We start from the raw sequence: 19220 nt of genomic DNA, 5'->3' as shown, positions 1-19220 counted from the left end.
CTGGAAGTGTGTCCTGTCAAACTACACACATTTTTCCTGCAATATTCTCTTTGGGACCTGTTATATGTAGATAGTTGATATGTCTGCAGTGCCCTATTTATTTGGTCTCATCTATCCTATAGAACCCCCGAACCACCCCCGCGCTCCTTTACCCCTACTGATGGCTGAACTGAGTGATCTGGGCCTCGCCCCTACGCACCTATCATTATCTTCGGTCTAAGGGGTTGGGGCGCAGGTGATTCGCTTACTGTTTGACACTAATCATGATTTTGCTCGTCATTACTGCTGGGGTATATATTGTCGATAGTGATGTCAAACGATGTAAGTCCTGTCATGAGATATCCTACTGTGTCAAGGGTGATACTATATACGTACATTCATCCGCTCAAAGCCTCCTCTAGAAGAAGAGCCGTATTCTGATGCCCATTGCTTAAAGCCCAGAATAGCGGTGTCCTTCTATTCCGATCCTTGGAATTGACATCCACCTTTCCAGTTTCTAACAAAGCTCTCACCCCGGCTTCAAGTCCATTGCCCGCCGCCCAAGATAGCACAGTCCGACCCTCTTCTCTATCTCTTGCTTCCAGGTCCGCCTGTCCCGTTGCGATTAACACCTTCATGATTTCCTGATGCCTGTCAAATGCAGCCCAGGAAAGAGGAGTTCGCCCGTGGTATTTCTCAATGGTGTTAACGTCTGCCTTGCCGGTCTCAAGCAGCCATTTAACGATTTCCAGGTGGCCCCCACCACACACCCAAGAAAGGGCTGTGCGGTCTGATGATTCATCGCGGATGTTTAGGTCGGCTCGGCCGGTGGCTAGAAGCAGCTTGACAACCGGTTTCATTCGCTCTAGAGAATTAAAGAGCGCCCAGGTCAGTGGCGGCCGGTTTTGGTAATCGACGGAGTTGATGTCCACTTTGTTGGTTTCCAGAAGGAGCTGAACAATTTCTGCATGACCAGCCCCCGCAGCCCATGATAGAGGCGTTCGACCATAATGTGAGTCTCTGGTGTCGACGTCCACTTTACCAGTAGCAAGCAACAATTTCACGACTGGCACAATACCTGCTTCTGCAGCCCACGATAGTGGTGTCCGACCATCTTTGGGGCTGTTCAGATCAAGGTTCGCCAGCAGATCTTTCCCATTACCAAGTAAGCTTTTCGGCCCTTCATCCATCTGCTGCACATGGACAATGTTCTCAGCTGAACCGACGATACTCATCGCTGCCTCCAAATTGCGCGACGTCACAAGCAAAGAGCCGTGTTTTGCTTCTGGAGACAACGAAAAAATCGGAATCTTCTCCGTCACGTCATCCTCTAGCAGAACAGGAAGCCCCGTCTCTTGGGAAAGACCTACATTTTTCACATTGTCCAGAATCATCAGCCATGGCCCATTTTCTTCATCAGTGAGCCAGTCCGATACCAGTTCCACAATATCGATTGCTGGGTCGTCTTTTCCGGGTAGATCAAGACGGTCAGCTAGATCTTGATACGACCTTCTGTATCGGGAGATGCTGCTTGCGTATATCCAGAATACGGATAGCCAGGGCATGTGTTGTTGGCTTCGGTAAGCATACTCTAGGGCGATGTATGTTTTACTGAATCTGTGTTAGTGAGAGTTATCATGATTGGTATCAGAATGACTTTCTCACCCTATGCCTTTATTTCCAACGAGAGCTATACCGAGATAACGTTCAAACGCGGCTGTATCATATCTTCTATCAAGCTCACTCATTATAGAATCACGGCCAGCGAAATTTCCATTCCTCTGAAAGGGAATCATGAAGGTTTTTCTGGGTGCTGCGACAAACAGTCAGCAGAGCATATACTCTCGCAACAAACAAAGAGTGAATACAGACCATTTCTCCTCATGGGCTTCGTTCTCTCCACATGCCCTGGTGGTATAACCGACAACAACTCCTTCGCATAAGCAGCGGCAACCCCGGCAGCAGAAGGTTGCCAATTCTTATTCTTATGCGAATCGGCATAGTCACAAATCCCTCGGATTACCAAGCATGGGAAATTATTCACCAGCCCGGCAGCCTCCATCTCAAAGCACAACACCCCTCCCAATTCTGCTGCGAGTCGGTCTCGTTCATGCGCGTCCTTGAGTACTTGATTCCCTGACGCAATTGTTCCATAATGCACCATAATGCCATGACCTTCACGTTCATCGCGTTGGATCGATCGTTCCTCATCGCATTTCTCACACGTCACACCTCCAGCATGGTTATACTCCGCCTCGAACAGGATATCCCGATTTTTATCTTTATCGCGCGTAAAAGCAGGCATTTCCTTCAACTTTTCCGTGTACTCAGTCATCGTTCCCCTCCCCAGAAAATGCCTCGCCCGTAATAGGGCTACTGCATTCAACAAGATAACCGGGGGCGCATTCAAAAACCCCGTGCGTACAAACCCACTCGACGTGCTCTTCCCAAAATCATACTGCACTACACCCCCAGTTTGATTATCCGGTCGACCAACGACCACATCTCCCAGCCGAATATCATGCTCAGGACTGGGGACTCCCCCGCCGATTCCCACCATGAGACCGAACCTGATTGACGGAAACGCGGAGCGCATTTGGATTGCCACGGTCGCAGCGGAGCTGGTGCCTATTTGTCCATCTGGGAGACATGTAATCACAACATTGTGCCCGGCTATATTTCCTAGGATGAATATGCTGGGATCATCGATCTGCAGGCGTATGCTGGAGTGTTCGGTGTCTAGCATTGCTTGTGCGGCTGCTAGTTCGATCGGCAGAGCGCAGACCCAGCCTACGGTGTAGTCTTCGCGATGAGGTTGGCGTTCTCTCATTGTAATAATATCGGTGCCCTTCTTTCAGAATTGGGGGACAGGATGTTGTTGGGGAGTTGCGGGTGATCTTAGATGTGTCTGACAGCCTTGTCATAAATCTCACTAGTTGGTAGTTCCGCCTCGCGGGGTTCGACTGTGGCTGGTCCAATCATATGCCACTTCTATTGTTTGTGCACTTTATCACATACTAAAATTATCTCGATAGTAGTAGCACATGGCATTCTACTATTGCTTGGGTGGGGAACTGCTTTGGGGTACCTACTCAGCTGTGTACAACGTATACTGGAGAACTTTGATGATTCCTTTCTCTTCTTGTGCCGAATGCTCCATATCCTTTATACTCCAAATGAGCAGTCCTTACTAACAATCATGAAAAGACGATGAGAGAAGAATATGTAAAGCAATAAATTATCTTTGCCGTAGTCTTTCTCTTACTCTATCATAACTATTGATATGTTTTGATACAGATGACTGATGTGTGCCCACGTTATACAAGACTCATACATGCCAATTTAACGGCCAAGGCGTAATACTAATAACAGACTGATGACTGAGTCAATGTTAGGCTCCGACATAGCAGCTCACATTTTCTTTCTATAAATAGCTGTAATAGACATGGCAAAGCTCACCCAAAAGGCTCAAGATAACTAGCTGGGCTCAGCAGCCTGCTGACTAAAACTCACAAAGCTGACGTCAGTTAACTGACTAATTTAACTAGCATAGATTTCTCAGCAATCATATTATTGGACGGTAACGAGAGTACACCTCTATACTGTTTATCATAAATACTATACGCTACGCTCTCTCTGGCACACATCTTGTCAAATCTCAACCGGGCCGACTAAGAGACGGACCCAGACCAAGGGCTTGAGGCTGTGGTATCAAAGAACAGAGTTTCTTTGCTTCTGAGACTAATCTCCATAATTTCATTGGATTAATCGCATGGATCACGAGGATCCGCCGGTGGTTTGTGGTCCTGGTGGTTCCCCTGCCCGATTACGTTACAACCCATAGTGCTTAACAAACGCTCGTCCTTTAATCCTTGAACGAAATAATCTTATGAATAAAACTAATGGTGGTAACCTAGTCATATGGTGACAAGAAACCAAAGGGAAAAAAAATTTTAAAAAAAAAAAACAAAAAAGGAAGACGAAGAAGAAGAAGGGAAAAAAAGAAGGAGGAAGAAGAATAAAACAAGCCTAAACCTTTGCTGAACCATAGCCCCTGAATCTGACGCCATCAACATGAATCGCCAACTTAACCAATCTCTGCCACGTAGACTATATGAAGCGACGATCTTACCTCAAATTCTGTAACGCTGCTCTGCGTGGTATTCCCTCGGAGATAAAGGAAAGGACAAGGGCCATGATTACTGCAGTCTCCGAGGTCATGAGTGGCGCGGCGCAGATCATCACCGGAGCCGTTCGGACCACGGCTAGACGGCAGTTGACTCTCACCCCTGGACAACAATGGCATCCACAAGTCCACCCAATCGACAATTGAAGATTCTTAACGACAAGCACAACGTACAGCTTGAACAAATAGAAAAGTATTAACCACATATTATACCGCCCTTCTGGGTCCCGGTCTCGCCCCCCACCCCCCACCCAATACACTCGCATCGCTGAACTCCCAGAACTGGCAATTAAACAGAACAACTCGATTGAGTAGTCAACCTTATGTACCTAGACAGACAAAAGTGGCATCGACGGCCATGTTGGGGCAGTAGAAATCATAGTATGGCTCCGATTTGTAGACGTCCAGGAAAAGTGAATATAATACATGAATGCTGTGAACGAAGCCCTGCGTACGCATAAATACGGACTTGGTTACCTCTTTGAGCTTAGTTTATTAGTTTAGCTTGCATCTCATTAGCTTTCTATGCCATACATTGTACTCTAATACCCTTGCCGTGTTACATTGCTCCACAGGGGTCTAATTGCAATAGTTTAGATAAATTTGACTATGGTATTCGACTTGTCTATCTATAACGAAATTATAGATAATTCATGGATGAAAAGATATGGAGGTTTGGGGGCATAAGAAAGACGGGTTTAGGCTGTCCCGAGCTGCTCTTCATTCTCGAAGCCAGTGTAGCTGAAGCCGGCGAAGGCGGCGCCAATGTCGGTGCTACTGCCATTGAGAGTGAGGTACAGCAAGTAGGTTTGGTAGTCAAGTAGGAAGGACGAGCTGTTAGCAAGGGCGAGCGACAGGTTGGCCCTAGCGATGGCGTCGTCGAGTTGGGTATAATTGGCCTGAGTAACCCACTCCCGGGTGGACGGGACGTTCGAGCCGTCGCTACTGATAGTCACGTTGGCTAGCTGCGCTTGGGCCTGAGCGATAGCCCTGGCGAGGAAGCTGCGCGAGTTGCCGTCGCTCGTCATGCCCACGGGAGCGCCGTGCTCGCTGGTGTTGGTAACGGGCACAAGCCAGAGGCTGACATTGAGGCCAGCTGCGGAGTCGTTGGTGAACTTGAAGAACTTTTGGGCGTCGGTGAACTCGCCGGGCCGGTTGGAGATGAACAGGTTGTCCCGTGAAAAGCGCATGGCGTCTTCATAGACGACCCCGTCGATGTTGTAGGAGGTGTGATCGGCGCCGCCGACAAACAGGCCGGCAACCTCCTGAGCGCGCTTCATGGCCCAGCCCTTGGGGCCGTACCAAAATAGCGCGACATCGCCAGATGCAATACTGGTGTCAAAGTTTTCCGCAGCAATAGTTGGGCCGGAGCCACTGAACAGGTCGGCGTCAAAAATAGTGCCTTCCGAGCTCGTCTTGTCGGCGATGTCAATATTTCCGCGATAGACCGAGTAGGTACCGTTGGCGTTCTGAGTGACGGTGTCGACACCAACGCCCTCGAGGTAGTCGGCATCGATGACGTCGGTGTAGCCATCGCCGTTGGTGTCCCAGAAGCGCACCTCAAGGCCGGCTACGAGGTTTGTGACAACAGACAGGGCGGCAGCGTTGTAACTGTCTGCCTCAGTCTCAGCCTCGTAGCCACCCCACCAGCTCGCGGTGGTAGTGTTGTAATACAGCCAGGCCACTTGATTGACCAGATAGCCGTCGCTTAGGCACTGGCTGACGCTTTGAAAAGCGGACTCGGTACCAGGGATGGCCCACAGGTTGATGTAGAATTCGCTGGCGGCAATGACAGACTTGACACCCTCAAGAGCGCTCCCCTGCTTAAAGTACTGGTCGTACTGAGTGGCGGTGACATTGGCGGCGTCGCTGCCCATGTCAAGCACAACAGTGCGGAGCAGCGTACCATTGATCTGGTTACCGGAGTATGCAGTGCCGCAGGCAGCCAGGCCAGTGGCGGGCAGCATTGCTAGAACTGAGGCGCTGGCGAGTCTCATGTTGGCTCCAGCTTGAAGAGTAAAACGAGTGAAGAAGCACGATGAAAACGAGTGGCGGGTGAAAGAGTGTTGTTTAGGATGTTGAGGACAGTGGACATTTATACCTTAGGACAGCAGAGGTAGATATACTAAGTTGATACTTGTCCTCCTTTCTCATCATCGATGACGAATCCCTTATGATTAGAATCCGGCTCGGGCGAGGTGGTGGGGCTGGTATGTGGGGATTGCAATCGGCAATGTGCCTGATATTCTATGTAGGAGATGTCTATGAAGATCTCTTCCCCTATTCTTCCAATGATAATGCCTACTCCTCTTATCGCACAGATAAATCTTTTAAGCTTGTTTTCACTATCGGGATACAGCAGGTGAATAGACCTTAAAAAGAGTCCTTCCATGTAACCGAAGGCTGCACTTGCTGGGGTAGTTGTGCAGGACATGCCGGTCCAGCTACATACTTCTGGAATTAGTAAACGTTGATCAACAGAAGAGTGTGATTTTATATCACCTCGTCTCGCGGCTTACTCGGTTTCAGTCTGTAGTAGAATTATTAAATTATTCGTCAAGTTATGCGGGGTATACAAGTCTAGCTATCAACCATAAACACCCGTTCCCCGCTAGGGTTGGACCAGACCACATAACTCCGAAGCTTGGCTAACTTTCTCAACAGTGGAACTCAGGATCAGAGAAACTTGTCTCCATTGAGTTTAGTCTCCGCATAATTTAAGCGATCAACCGAGGTTTGCGTCAATAGTGATTAGCAGCACTAGTAATTTTGCTGAAAAATAGGATACGTTATGCATCACATGACTATGCACAAGTATGTTGTGGTCCATTAAATGACTCGCAAACACTGTCTAAAGCAGCACGTGATGGAATTCATGTATCACGTGAATGGTTTGCCTGTACTGGTTACTATGCATTACTGCTGAGATACTGTAACGTGACAGTGCATATTAATGACTTTTCGAACACACCCCCTTAGACATGGCAGGTCTCGCCCGAAAAGCTCGGTATCGACCAGCATAGCATGGCTCAGCCATGAGTGTGGGAGCCTGAAAACCGACTTTGTAGAGAATTTGTGCGCTTAAAAAAATCCTTTTTTTCTAGAAAAGAAACTATTTTAGATACGGATATCTGCCAGTTCGACTATTATATGTGTAGGGAGCATAAGCTCTGTTATGTACTGCGAAAGGGCGTCGCTTGCGGGCGGAAGCGGTCGCCCGAGGTGTACACTTCCGATCACAGCCGAAGCTTATGAGAAGAAAGGTTGTACAGCAGGATTTGGTATAACACTATCAGCTAGAGAATCCTGTCAGTTATGTATGTAAGAACTTATTCATGTTTTCAATAGATTTTTTTCTTTTTTCCCAGTGTGGCTGAGTAACACCTGCTAATTTTCTTGTTTCTATTTTTGTTTACCCCTCTGCTTATTCTATCAATTCATAAAATCTTACATCTATCTTAGATCCTTAGCTTGTCATGTGAAATATACTGTATATACATTATGCGATACTGCTGTAAAAGAGTATAGCTATAGTCTATAACTAAATACTTGTAACTAGATTCAGAGTGGTTAACAGTTCGAAAACTGTTTTAGAATGCTCTTTAGAACAGAACCCCGCAGAGCTTATATGTTGCAAACACCTAATCAAACACTTAGTTTAAATATACAGCAACAAAACATCTACGTGGAAATAAACTAACATTTATAATTGTTATCATATTTCGATTTATTATTCAACAGCTGTAAATATTCTATGAATTCTTCATAAATTGGTAATAGGTCTACAGTTATTAAGGATTTCTGAATATACACGTTTAAGTTTTGACCAGATAATGTTATTTATATATTTATAGTGGCTGACGTGCTAAGCGCCAACATCATTCCTAGGCGTCTTTCTTTTCCCGGAGGGTTGGTGAAACAGTTGTCGATGACTCGGCTTTCAGAAATGGATATACTTGTCAATGCAGTTCCACTTGGAAAAAGCTTCAATTAATAATACCGTCCATGTTCTCCGCCACCTATGATCTCAGATTATTACACATATGATACACAGCAGGAAATGACGACAAGGTATGACATGCCTCAATAAAGCATACAAAGACGGCTAGTACAGACTACCTGGGAATACACAACTTGGCAAGACGAGGAATTTTGGGTCCTTTTATAGTGAAGAGAGAGTAGAGTAGCCTTTTGCATCACGGGATGAGCCCTCCGGTCACTTCGAACCACTGCAGTAAATCGCGACAATCTATTCATACTGTCTCTAGCCAATGAATACGGAGGGACCCTTACTGTCACTCGCCCATCTCTAGCACTATCGTCTGAGCATTTGCCAAGGTTCTTTGGCATGCTTCTACCCCTCGCTTGACTCCTTCTGTATATTCGGGATGCTCTCCAGCTTCGGAGATTTCTCCCTCCACCGTGACCGTAGCACGTAAATTTCGGGTAATATTAGAAACCTCCTCACGAAGCTTGTTATCCAACTGTCCAAATGCTCTGTCGATCATCGTTCCATAGTCGAGAGCAATACTGTCAGCAAACTCTTGGAACAGACCCGGAGAACTGAGATGACGGTTCATAGTTTGCTTCCGACGCGAATCACTCCCCGTTCCTACAAGAGCCATTTGGCATTAGTGCGAAAACTGTAGTTGGATAGAAGGTGGGAGATATCATACCACTTTGTTGCATGCAAAGGTTGTAGACTGGACGCATAAGTCCCCCAATATATGAGCTCGCGTGCCCACCCACTGTGTCATCCGAGATTTTTCTGCATAGCAATTTAGTTCATCTTACAGTAGCATACAAAATTGTGAGCAATACTCAGTGTCATCAATAAGTCGTTCTATGGAGCTATGAACGGCGTCAACTACACATATCTGTCGCATTCGGAGGTTCAGAAGCAAGTTCCCTAGGGTTTCCGGGGCCAGATCATGTTGCTCTGGCAAGTTCATAGTCAATGAAACCATGCATTAACCCTTTATGAGGCTTGGAGAAGGCTTACCGTGTATAGCATTATGCACACCTTGAAAAGTCCTGGTGAGTTCGTCTTCGAGCTCCTTACCATGTTCTTCAAGCCAGTTCAATATGGTACCCCACGCCAGAGAGAGCTGGTTTATTCCCGGACCAAGAATCTCTTTGTTCCAGCAGCGATACGGTTGTTTTGCCGTTTCATACGTTCCGTAGTTGCGACAGAATGCTGCATATGTCATGTGGTGCCACTGCAGATAGCCAAATTAGGTATGAATCATCTTGCGGTACTGTGAGTTCCACTTACAGTTGCCCATTCCAAGCTCGCATCGACTGCATGGTCCCTCCATTCGCGTCGACATCTGCCTGTACCAGGTGTTACTCCTTCATTCACTAAAACTGGCTTGTAAGTCGATGCCTACGAATTTGATGTGTAATGGCATCGGAAAATTGCCTCCTGAGGCTACTCTGTAACAAGTGTACCTGCGAGCCATCACGAGTGGTGCTCTACGCGAATTAGCAAACATCGCATTTCTGACTAAGCGGTCAACAGTAGATGTGATGTAGAGTCTGCACCGAAACAGAACAAGTGAGTTTGGACATCAGGACAATTACCGTACCCCTGTCAGAGTGCTTTCAGCTTCAGCCAAAACCCGCCGCAAGACTTCAGCCCGGGCCATAGTCACGGTGCTAGTTCCTGATAAAGCCCATTGCGTGATAGAACCGAGGAGCGCTGGTACTTCCTTTTGAAGATAAGACACCGTGGCTTGGAACTGCGCATCTGCGGGTACTGATTGGCAGTACCGCCGAAGTTCTTGGATACCACTGAGTGCCAAGTACCCATTGGTCTGTCGTCGATCGTCCTCTCGATGGTCAGAATAGAGCTTATTGCTCACGCAGAATACGCGAGCCATTTCCCCCCAGGCATTCAACAAAGAGTTAGTCACAGATGTATTTCTTCGCGTGATGAGGAATTGCGTCAACCTGGCAAGTTTCAGGTCAGACGAATCTTCTAGTTGGGGCAACCAAAGTCAAGTTTTCTTACTGAAGCTCAAGGGCGTCTTTCTGATCCCTGTAATGAATGAGCAAAAGAAAGGTTTGAGGTACTGTGCATCGGAGCCACTTACCTTAAGTGACTTTCCTCTGCAGCGAGACTTCGCATCCTACTTCCGCGCGCTTTTCGTCTGCGAGTACCTGTCTGTCCAATCCTGCGCTCGAGTTGCCGGATTTGGTTATTCATGTTCTGGATACGTACGGCATCTGCTGCGGGTGCGGAACGTGCAGTCTCTTCGGAATTGACGTCCTGCATTTCACTGGTCACTTTGATGTCACCTAGATAATGAATAAAGAAGTACTTACCTCTGAGCGAGTACACACGATGCGAATAGGCTGATCCCGCGCACATCGACGAATGATATCGCCTATTGACTGATCGGTTGTACAACGCATGATATTGGTCACAATAAACACCTCGTCGCAGCTGTGGCGTAGATACCTTTCCGTCGCTCGCACCCGAGCGTAGTTTAAATCGCGGAATCCTGAACATCATGTTCTTAGCTTGATCCTGACGCCACTGTTGTGAAACTTCGGTACGATACCTGGGAGGTCGGCCAAAACTAAACCTGTGCGTAGGACAGGGGAGCGCAAATAGACCCTAAATATATATAAGCCACATAACGCACCAATTTGTTACGCTTCACTTCTGTTATGTACCTGATCAACTTTACAAAAGGCCACAACGCAGGGTTATCACCGTCACCGTCATTGGCCATCAGTCTGTCAAGATGCCTCATGCATTGATCAGCATGGCCAGACACCACTGTGTACTGTAGGTTATCACGCCCCCCCGGTCGGTTATCTAAGCCCGACATGGCCCACTGCAGCAAGGCGGTCATAATTGTGGCGACGGCCTCATCTCCTTCCTGGGCAAGAAAGTCAATATCCAACTCTTGCTCATGAGGAAAAAGGGATCTCAAGGTGTCCCAGGCTCTTTTAGCCGCAACCTTGATATTCTCCTGTTCTTCCGACGTTCTCACTTCACGAAAGGCTTCCGTGTAGTATTTCCGAATGCTGGATAAAAGCTCCTCGAGGAGCTCACAGATCTCGTCTTCGTCCATGAAATCCGCAACGACGGTGTAGTTCTCTGGATAAGTGTCGTTTACACTCCGGAATTCGGTAACGACAGTGGTGCAGGCAGCGCCGTCTCCGCTCTAATCGAAGGGTAGACCATGGGGAATTAGTTATCATTGGCCTATTACGATGTCTTGTTTCGACAACTCACCGACCGGGCCAAGCTCTCTTGATCTAGAAGTGAGTTTATCAAACTACTCTTCCCTGTTCATACAAATCAGCTTCTCAACGTAGGCGAATCAACACTCTGGATCAGTCATCTTTCCCATACTTACCTACACCCGAGTCGCCGATGAAGCCTACCGTGCGTGTCGCTGGATAAGCGAATCGACTCGCTTCAAGCGTTTTCTCGTATAGCTTCGACAAATCAGTAGTATTGTCGTGGGCAAGGGCATTACAACCCATCACTTGTGTGAGGCTCGTAAGTTCGCTTCTAACATCTCGCAGTGCATTCTGAAGTCGGATATCATAGATAGGCTCCCGGGGAAGAGCATCATGACGAATGTTGTAAGCATCCTCGTCGTTGTCTTCCGCTACATCACTCTCAGTGTTGAGCGTAGAGCTCCTGTCAGAGTCAGAAACATAACTATCTGCGTCTTCTAGATTCAGATTCTGGAAATGAGAGCTGACATCCCCCGGGGGTGGGGTAGGAGTTGGTGACCGTTGTTGGCTCGGTCGTATGGAAGAGGGCCCTATAGGGCTAGGTGTAGCATTGTGTAGATCTCGGTAGGTCGTTCGATGAGCGCTGCGGGTGGGTGTTAAGCCAGACTCGTTATGAGTTATATTAGATGGCTTAATTGGTGGATGTTGTGCTGCAGGAGGGATGCTATCGCTCAGTCGGAGGTTTTCAAAGAGCAACTGCGCGGTTGGCGTTGTAGAGGATTGGCGACCTTCTGGGATGGCTGAGTTGAAGCCGTCGACCGACGAATTCGGGGTCAGGCATTCGGGGGACGATGGGCTGCAGGAGAAGGTAAACTCGACTGAAGGAAGAGGCTGATCTCTGTCTATGGAAGATGGAGGGGTTTCCGCGCTCCTGGTGGGAGTAGTCCTGAGGTGATCCGCGTTGTCAGCCATGGCGCTGTTATTGCACACCTGATGTTCACTATGCAGTAAGTAGTTGTCGGGAATTTCAGTACCTGGGGACTCGCCGTCGTTAAAAGGCTGAAAAGGAGGCTGAGCAAGCGGGGCTTTGTACGGCGCTTATGAGCGTCTCATGTGGTGGGGTAGTGCTGCGTAGAAAAAGAGCCGTCTCTGCTAGCCTCGGCGCCAACCATTCCCAGCCAGAAGCATGAAGCACTAGTAAAATTACAAAAAGAGTCGCAATTTTTTTGAGTTTCGATCCTCCTTCTGGTAGGCACTGAAATTGCACTCGTAACAAGGATACTTCCTCCAACCTGATCCCATTGCTACCTATTGATAACTGGGTATCGGGATAACAGGGGATTTGGGCCTTACTGGGAACCTCAATATGTGACCTTCATGCATTCCATTATAGTCAAAATACCATTGCCGACCTTGACGTGCTTTTGGTACATGGTAGACTACCTGGAGCTGAAACGATTGCGTGCTTTTATCTGCGGGAGACAAGGTTGTCCATATAAAGCTTCTCCTTACATCGAATTGATGATTAAAAATCCAGGTTATCTCTTTTCTTCTGGCCCCACATACTTAAGCTATGAAAATAAATACGTTCTTGTGAAACGCCTTTTTGATGAACGCCTGGTGAAAATTCTCTGAAACCACATATTTTCCCACTGTCCTTTGTCACCTGGTAACCCACAGTACATGTCTTGCTGTCAATGCCGGTGCCAAAAGTAATTAGACAAATTGGACCATGGCAGATCGTTCCTCTATCTCCCAGATGTGCGCCGGTGACCCTTCAAGCATTTCAGGCATACCCTTCCTTTGTACATGCTGCTTGCAAGTCTGAATGTGAGACAGTTATCAGGACTGTCGATCTAGCCAGTCGGGATTGGGCGCTTGGACGATAGGGGAAAGCCGTGACGGCCCGGCGCAGCCTTAAGAGCCACTAACCGTTCAGCCACCTTACTCAATTGGGAAATACTACGAGTCAGCTGTCGTCCTACTGGTACGAAATATTCCCTGGGCACAGCCTTGTCTCACATTCCAACCGTCGTGATCATTATCAGCAACCAACCAATAGTGATAAGTTATCTCGATCCATGGCCGAGGGAAAGAGATTACAACTCGTCTAGTAAAATAGGGAACATGAACTAATTATCGTGGGTTAGCTTGCTCCATCACACTAATGCGTCTCGCTACCAAACAAAGTTGCGGGGATAATACTTAGTTTCGCTGGCCAAGCTCGCACAGCCTGTCCTCAATGGTCACCTAAGGATGACACGAGTCATGTGATGTCCTGTTGTCCTTTCTTAGAGGTCAAATCATCAAGCCCAAATTCACGTGACCGTTGAGGACATGAATAGTCGACATCGATTATCTTGATAAACTGACCCATATCGTCATTACCTGTAAAGTATAACATTATATCCTATAATCATCAAAAGCTTATACCAAGCAGTTTGAAAGTTCTCCAAGGCAATAAACAACTACTCCTGAACATGGCTGCACGAACGAAGGGTGCCTCCAACAAAGGATGATATGACTTCTAATACAAATCCTTAGATACTCTTGATCTACATTTATGGACAGGAGAAAAGATCTTGTGAATGAAAAGTATGCGGTAAGATTTTGTGGAAAAGAGGTGATTCGTGAAGTAATTACACGCAAATGTGGATGGTAAGGTCACACCACATGACTGTATACGTCTTATATATTGATATGCCCAAACCGCCGAATTCATGTGTGGGGCTGGTCTGAGATTCTCCCTATCAACTATCCTTTGTCGTCCAAACGTAAAGGTAGGTCATAGCCATCCTTAGATGCTAGTGCCTCTACCTCGTTGGACTACGAGCTAATTTAAAATCAGGAAGCCAAATTTGGGTAGGGTATATTCTGTAAGTAATGTTGTTTGCCTTCTCCACATGAAGATGACCCGCTATCTAGAGGTTGTTTTCTCCCAGTAGTTATATTCAAATGTGGTTTGACGATCTCTATGAACAAGTCGCAGAAACGCTCCTTCCTGGGTCGAATTCTTTCAACTATAAAGGCCATGGCCGTTGTTTCGACGGTAACGAGGTAGTGACTACCCGTCCCCGTAGTTCATAAACGAACATCGCTGCTCCATAGTAAACTCTGTGGTCCGTAGCTTCAAACCACTCCAGTACATAATTGGTCTCTCACGGACGATAGAAGAGAAGCTGCTTTGACTTGATGATAGCCTTTTATCTATAACTGTACTTCTTTATTGGGTGGTTGGTTACCATTTCTCTTGCCCGACTTGGAGGGCTCGTCTGAGGTGCACACTCTTGGAACGGGGCAATATGGAATAATGCTCACCTCTAGGCAAAATCTGGCACCCGTCAGAGCCATGGAGGTCGCTCCATTGCATTGTTGTGTCATCAAAACACCAATAAAAGCCCATGCATGCCGAGGCCAAAGCTAAGAGAAGAACAAGTACCTATTGCCGGATGGTCCACAGTCACCGAGCAGGACATCACCAGTAAAGTAGACTGTATTAACTTTGGCCTTGGAGTGACGCCCTGTACAGCCCAGAAAAGGTTCAGGCAGCTCTATTCGGGTTAGAGCTGCCGGTTGCTAATTGAGGTCCAACCTGTGTAGTACCAAGCCTGATCATGCCCCGGCTTATTAGTAGTGTTACTGGCCGTCACACTTGGAACTCTTATTGATTATCCCATGATTTCAAGAAATATCTCAATAAGTCATTCTGGTGGTTGAGACCACCAAAGACCAACCCTATATATTAAAGAAAGTTAATTCTGTTGCACCTAATGCCCAGGATTTCAGCTCATAAATATCAGCCACATCCAATCCCGCCGCATATGGGGTGCACCACCCCCAGTGGGTTAGGGATTGTCTGGGATCTATCTGCAGTTACCGTTTAGAATATACATTTTCTATCAGTATTTTGCATTACTGCTAAAGCCAAATAGTGCTCTAACATACGTATCTACACATGTGCTTAAGCGATCACCTACCGTATAGAGCGCTGGAGAAAAAGCAATATAGAAGATCTTCAAGACTATTCCCTCCATCTGTGAGCCCCTAATCTTAAAGAAGTTAGCTATATAGGGAGAATCAAGTTTTTGCTTATGACAATTCAATAATTCTGCCGAAAACCTACTCCGGCCCCGGCCAGGACCCCGCACTGAAATTCCCCATCATCGGGTAAAGAACGGGTTGTGCGTGAATCTACTTATAGACCACACAGCTGCATGGTCTACAAAGATGTTTAACATATCGCTTGAAGACTCAGCTCGACTCTTTTGATCACTTAGTAAGATAAAGAGAACATAGACTGACACTATGACATCCATCGACCCAAACACCAACACCGCTTATGCGACCATGGACTGGGAATACTACCACCAGGGCCGTCCCCCATACCCTCCTTCTTTGACTTCACTTATCTATACCTATCGACGCCTCCATCCTCACACTCGCTGGGAGCGCCTGGTTGATATCGGCGCTGGTTCGGGAATAGCCACCACCAACTTTATGGCCGACTTTCAAATCATCCATATCTCAGATCCCAGTCCATCGAACGAGTCCCAGGCGAGGGTATTTCTTCCTAAGTGGGCGGCGAAACATGGCCTACAACCCACTTTTGAGTACGCCCAGGGCGTGGGTGAAGAAGCGTACCTCCATACTGGTGAAAGCCAGGTGGACATGGTGATATGTGCAACTGCTGCACATTTCATGGACCCGGACGGCCTGGTTACCTCTGTTGGAAAGATGCTCCGACCGGGTGGAACAATGGCAATCTTTAGCTATTGGCTACCTACGTTCCCCAAGCAGTCTGAAATCTTCCACAAAGTCTTCTCGGCCGTCTTTGAAAAGGTTCTCATGCAGCAGCTACAGGAGGATGCCCCTCTGACGACTCAGGGAGAACTGATGTACAACCTGGCACGGCGCCAAGGAGCTGGTGAAGGAGTGTTAGACTCACTTCCTGTGCCAGAAGAATTGTTCGAGGATCCTGTCCGGGTGTACATCAACTCCGCCAAGGATGGCAGGTTGGCCTACCAAGAGTATTTTGCGAAACACTATCCCGCTGGCTTTCGGCCCGAGGAATACAATCGGATGGGTGACAGAGACAAGAAAGTCAGATATAATACTGGTATCGACGATGAAGCTGAGGGGTGGGAGTTCGAGGTAGACAAGGAGTGGCTCATTACGTATCTGAACACCGTCTTGCCACCACAGCAGAAGCTCGAGGGCGAGACTGCGAAAGTCCTGCTCGCTGACTGGGACCGGGTTTTTGAGGAAGAATGTCCGAGTGGGCGGCTACTCGTCCAATGGACGGCAAATCTGGTGCTGGGAACGCGGAAATGAGAAGACACTAGCTGCGCAGTGTATGGGGTGATTTCAAAAACGGGGCGCCTGCAGGTGCCGTCACAGTTGCAACATCAGATTCTTTCCCAACCCACGCAATGTGTTAGAGTCATCTACCGACTGGCCATTAAGTCTCCATTCTGTCAATGCTATACTTGGTGGAATTTAGGGCCACGTCATACATCACATAAATACTAGTTACTGGAAGACTCGTTCGATCTCCAATGTAACTATGATTTGACTATGCTACCACGCTAATAAATTGGCAGCAGTAGAATTCACGAAAGTTCATAAGCGCACAATATCAAAATGTATTACTGACGATAAACCTACAAATGGAAGACTTCAGTGAACAAGAATGGGAGGCTAAAAAGATACAATCCAAATTCTCAACACTAACTAGTATCATACACATAGATCGGACTTGATAAACAGTCATTCAACGTTTGGATATCCGCTACGCATCATATTCATGGTGCTCGTCATGGTCCACTGCATGGGGCAATCACGTCCACGGGTCGGCTCATCCCGGTCATGTCTGACATCATAGATATCCAGGTACATCTCATAACCCACCCATTCCCATACTTCTGGCCCATTCAGTTCACAGCATTACATCTAGTATGGGTCAATCGGTAGCCGCTTGTGTCGAGTTCGTTGTCTCGAACAGGACGCGCTTGTACGTCGTCAATGGATATACTCCGTTGTCCGTCACTTCCAGGATAAGGTGCAAGGTCCAACAGCCCGAGTCGTTGAAGCTCTTGCCATCGCAGACCTTGTCTTCGGAGGGAATTGTGACCTGCGCGCGTCGACCGTCGCCAGACACAGTCACATTCAAGCTCGGGATCTGGTTTCCAACGTTCCAGTCGGTCGATCCAGGCTCCTTGTACTGGAACCACCGGAATGAAAGGCTGTCTTGATCGGGGTCGTACGTCTCGGAGGCGTCAAGCCACACGGTAGCATTAGGCGTCGACGCGATGAACAGCGGGCTCAGCTCTATATGTCCGTTCACTATGACCACGGGGTGGTGGTTGGCAGCTTTAGTCTCGTTGGCCGGGAGAGCCCATTGCATACGAGCAGCAAAGTCATTCTGATACGCATCTCTCCAACGCCAGATGGCTGCGTGGTTTGAGGCGTAGGTGCGGTTGTTCTGGCCGATCAACCGGTCTGCCGCGTCACTGTACTGCCGGTACTTGACCTGCTGGGACAGATCCACCAGCGAGTAGCGGCCACCCCACGAGCCGTAGTCGGGCTGCTCGCGCACGCCCAGCCCGTTCTGGATAAGATACAAAAACGTCGGAGTGTCTCCCTCCATAATGTACTTGTAGTCCGGATACTCCTTGCCATAGTCGCCGATCTGGATGTGCTCCTTTAGCCACGCGGCGGAGACTTTGGTGAAGTCCGGCCCGCCCACATCGAAGTTGTAGTACTCCTCGCCGGAAATAGCCGCCCACGTGGCCAGCCCGTACTGGTTCCATCCGTGCATTGATGCGATATAGAAGATATCCGGGAACTGCTCGCGGATCCAGAGGCCGCTGTCATCCTGATCGGAGATGGTGTACACGCGTAGCTGGGCACGCAGACGTGCCGCCTCAGTGGCATTGAAGTTGTCGTGTATGTAGTACAAGGTCTCTGCTAGGACGTTCACGCCGCCCCATCCGAGGACCCACAGGGGTTCGTCAACAGGTTGGCGGAGTTGGCTGAGCAGTAGCTCTGCGCCGGAACTAAGATTCTTTCCAGGGCCAACGCCTTCCATGCCGTACATCTGTTTTCGAATTAGCAGGAACCGTGTAGAGACGGCCACGGGGGTGCTTACTTCAGGACCGCATTTGACAATGCTGTGAAGGTACTCCGCAGAGGGGTATGGGGACGAAGGGGAAGTGTGCTGATTCAGATTGTCGACTACTTGAGCGTACGCATCAATAACGGCTGAGATCTGCTCGGGGTACACCTTGTCCTTCAGCCAGGTAGATGTGACGGCGGTCATGCCCTCGATTTGGAACTGATTACTGTAGAGCAGGAATCGCACGAAAGACTGGGTGTCATCGGGCTCATTGGAAATATCTGAGAGAACGAACACTCGGGGCTTTGACGGGTAGCTCAAAAGCAAGGAGCGGTTGACAGCTGCACTGGCGTCTGCCACGAGGGCGCTGAGGCAAGAAAGCAGCAGGACAGAGAGTTGTTTCATGGTGACAACGTGAAAGAGGCCCTGGCCTTCGATAGGAAGCAAGAGAGAACCCGCCCCGGTAATATATAGGAGCCGAGTGGGACCCTATATGGGGTTGAGTTGCGGGGACGCGGGAGTGAGGATGCTCTTGGCAGGTGAGAAAGCATGATGTTATTGTCTGTTGTTGTATTGTTGTATGGAGTATGGCAGAGGAGGGCATCCACTGCCTTTTCTGCATGGAGCGATACAGCAGCCGAGCCGACCGGCAGCCGGTCACTTCGGCTCCGCAATTTCCCTCGTCTGTCTTGCTGTTTCTGCCGAGTCTGCCCGTTCTGCCAGTTTCTTCCGGCGGTGTGT

At 48.2% G+C, this 19220-nt stretch overlaps 5 protein-coding genes across 5 annotated transcripts; 1 reads left to right on the top strand and 4 right to left on the bottom strand.

The window, feature by feature from the left end:
* Positions 1-377: 377 nt before the first annotated feature.
* BDQ94DRAFT_180928 (ankyrin) lies at positions 378-2809 on the bottom strand (the record flags this gene model as incomplete). The annotated part of the gene is made up of 3 exons (XM_026773770.1): positions 378-1590; positions 1645-1792; positions 1852-2809. 3 exons carry the CDS (start codon positions 2807-2809, stop codon positions 378-380), a joined length of 2319 nt encoding a protein of 772 aa, XP_026623926.1.
* Positions 2810-4863: 2054 nt separating this feature from the next.
* On the bottom strand, positions 4864-6162 carry BDQ94DRAFT_172670 (uncharacterized protein; the record flags this gene model as incomplete). The annotated part of the gene is made up of 1 exon (XM_026772006.1): positions 4864-6162. One exon carries the CDS (start codon positions 6160-6162, stop codon positions 4864-4866), a length of 1299 nt encoding a protein of 432 aa, XP_026623925.1.
* A 2298-nt stretch (positions 6163-8460) lies between these two features.
* BDQ94DRAFT_172669 (uncharacterized protein) lies at positions 8461-12337 on the bottom strand (the record flags this gene model as incomplete). The annotated part of the gene is made up of 14 exons (XM_026772005.1): positions 8461-8777; positions 8842-8933; positions 8987-9104; positions 9168-9384; positions 9441-9499; positions 9556-9640; positions 9754-10117; positions 10179-10205; positions 10261-10436; positions 10493-10671; positions 10732-10787; positions 10847-11343; positions 11415-11467; positions 11539-12337. The coding sequence occupies 14 exons, from the start codon at positions 12335-12337 to the stop codon at positions 8461-8463; spliced, it is 3039 nt and encodes a 1012-aa protein (XP_026623924.1).
* A 3098-nt stretch (positions 12338-15435) lies between these two features.
* Positions 15436-16740, top strand: BDQ94DRAFT_65358 (class I SAM-dependent methyltransferase). Its single transcript, XM_026776264.1, has one exon. It carries the CDS (start codon positions 15671-15673, stop codon positions 16694-16696), a length of 1026 nt encoding a protein of 341 aa, XP_026623923.1. The 5' UTR covers positions 15436-15670; the 3' UTR covers positions 16697-16740.
* Positions 16741-17324: 584 nt separating this feature from the next.
* BDQ94DRAFT_172667 (DUF1593 domain-containing protein) lies at positions 17325-18884 on the bottom strand (the record flags this gene model as incomplete). The annotated part of the gene is made up of 2 exons (XM_026772004.1): positions 17325-18461; positions 18513-18884. The coding sequence occupies 2 exons, from the start codon at positions 18882-18884 to the stop codon at positions 17325-17327; spliced, it is 1509 nt and encodes a 502-aa protein (XP_026623922.1).
* Between the last annotated feature and the right edge of the window lie 336 nt (positions 18885-19220).

This window comes from Aspergillus welwitschiae (genome assembly GCF_003344945.1).
Source record: "Aspergillus welwitschiae strain CBS 139.54b unplaced genomic scaffold BDQ94scaffold_27, whole genome shotgun sequence".
In the NCBI taxonomy this organism is placed as follows: Eukaryota; Fungi; Ascomycota; class Eurotiomycetes; order Eurotiales; family Aspergillaceae; genus Aspergillus; species Aspergillus welwitschiae.
The sequence above is the reverse complement of the archived record's forward strand: the minus strand, read 5'-3'. Positions and strand labels throughout refer to the sequence as shown.

Excerpts from the sequence above, each read along its gene's own strand:
- BDQ94DRAFT_65358 (XM_026776264.1), top strand. The coding sequence starts at position 15,671 with ATGACATCCATCGACCCAAACACCAACACCGCTTATGCGACCATGGAC.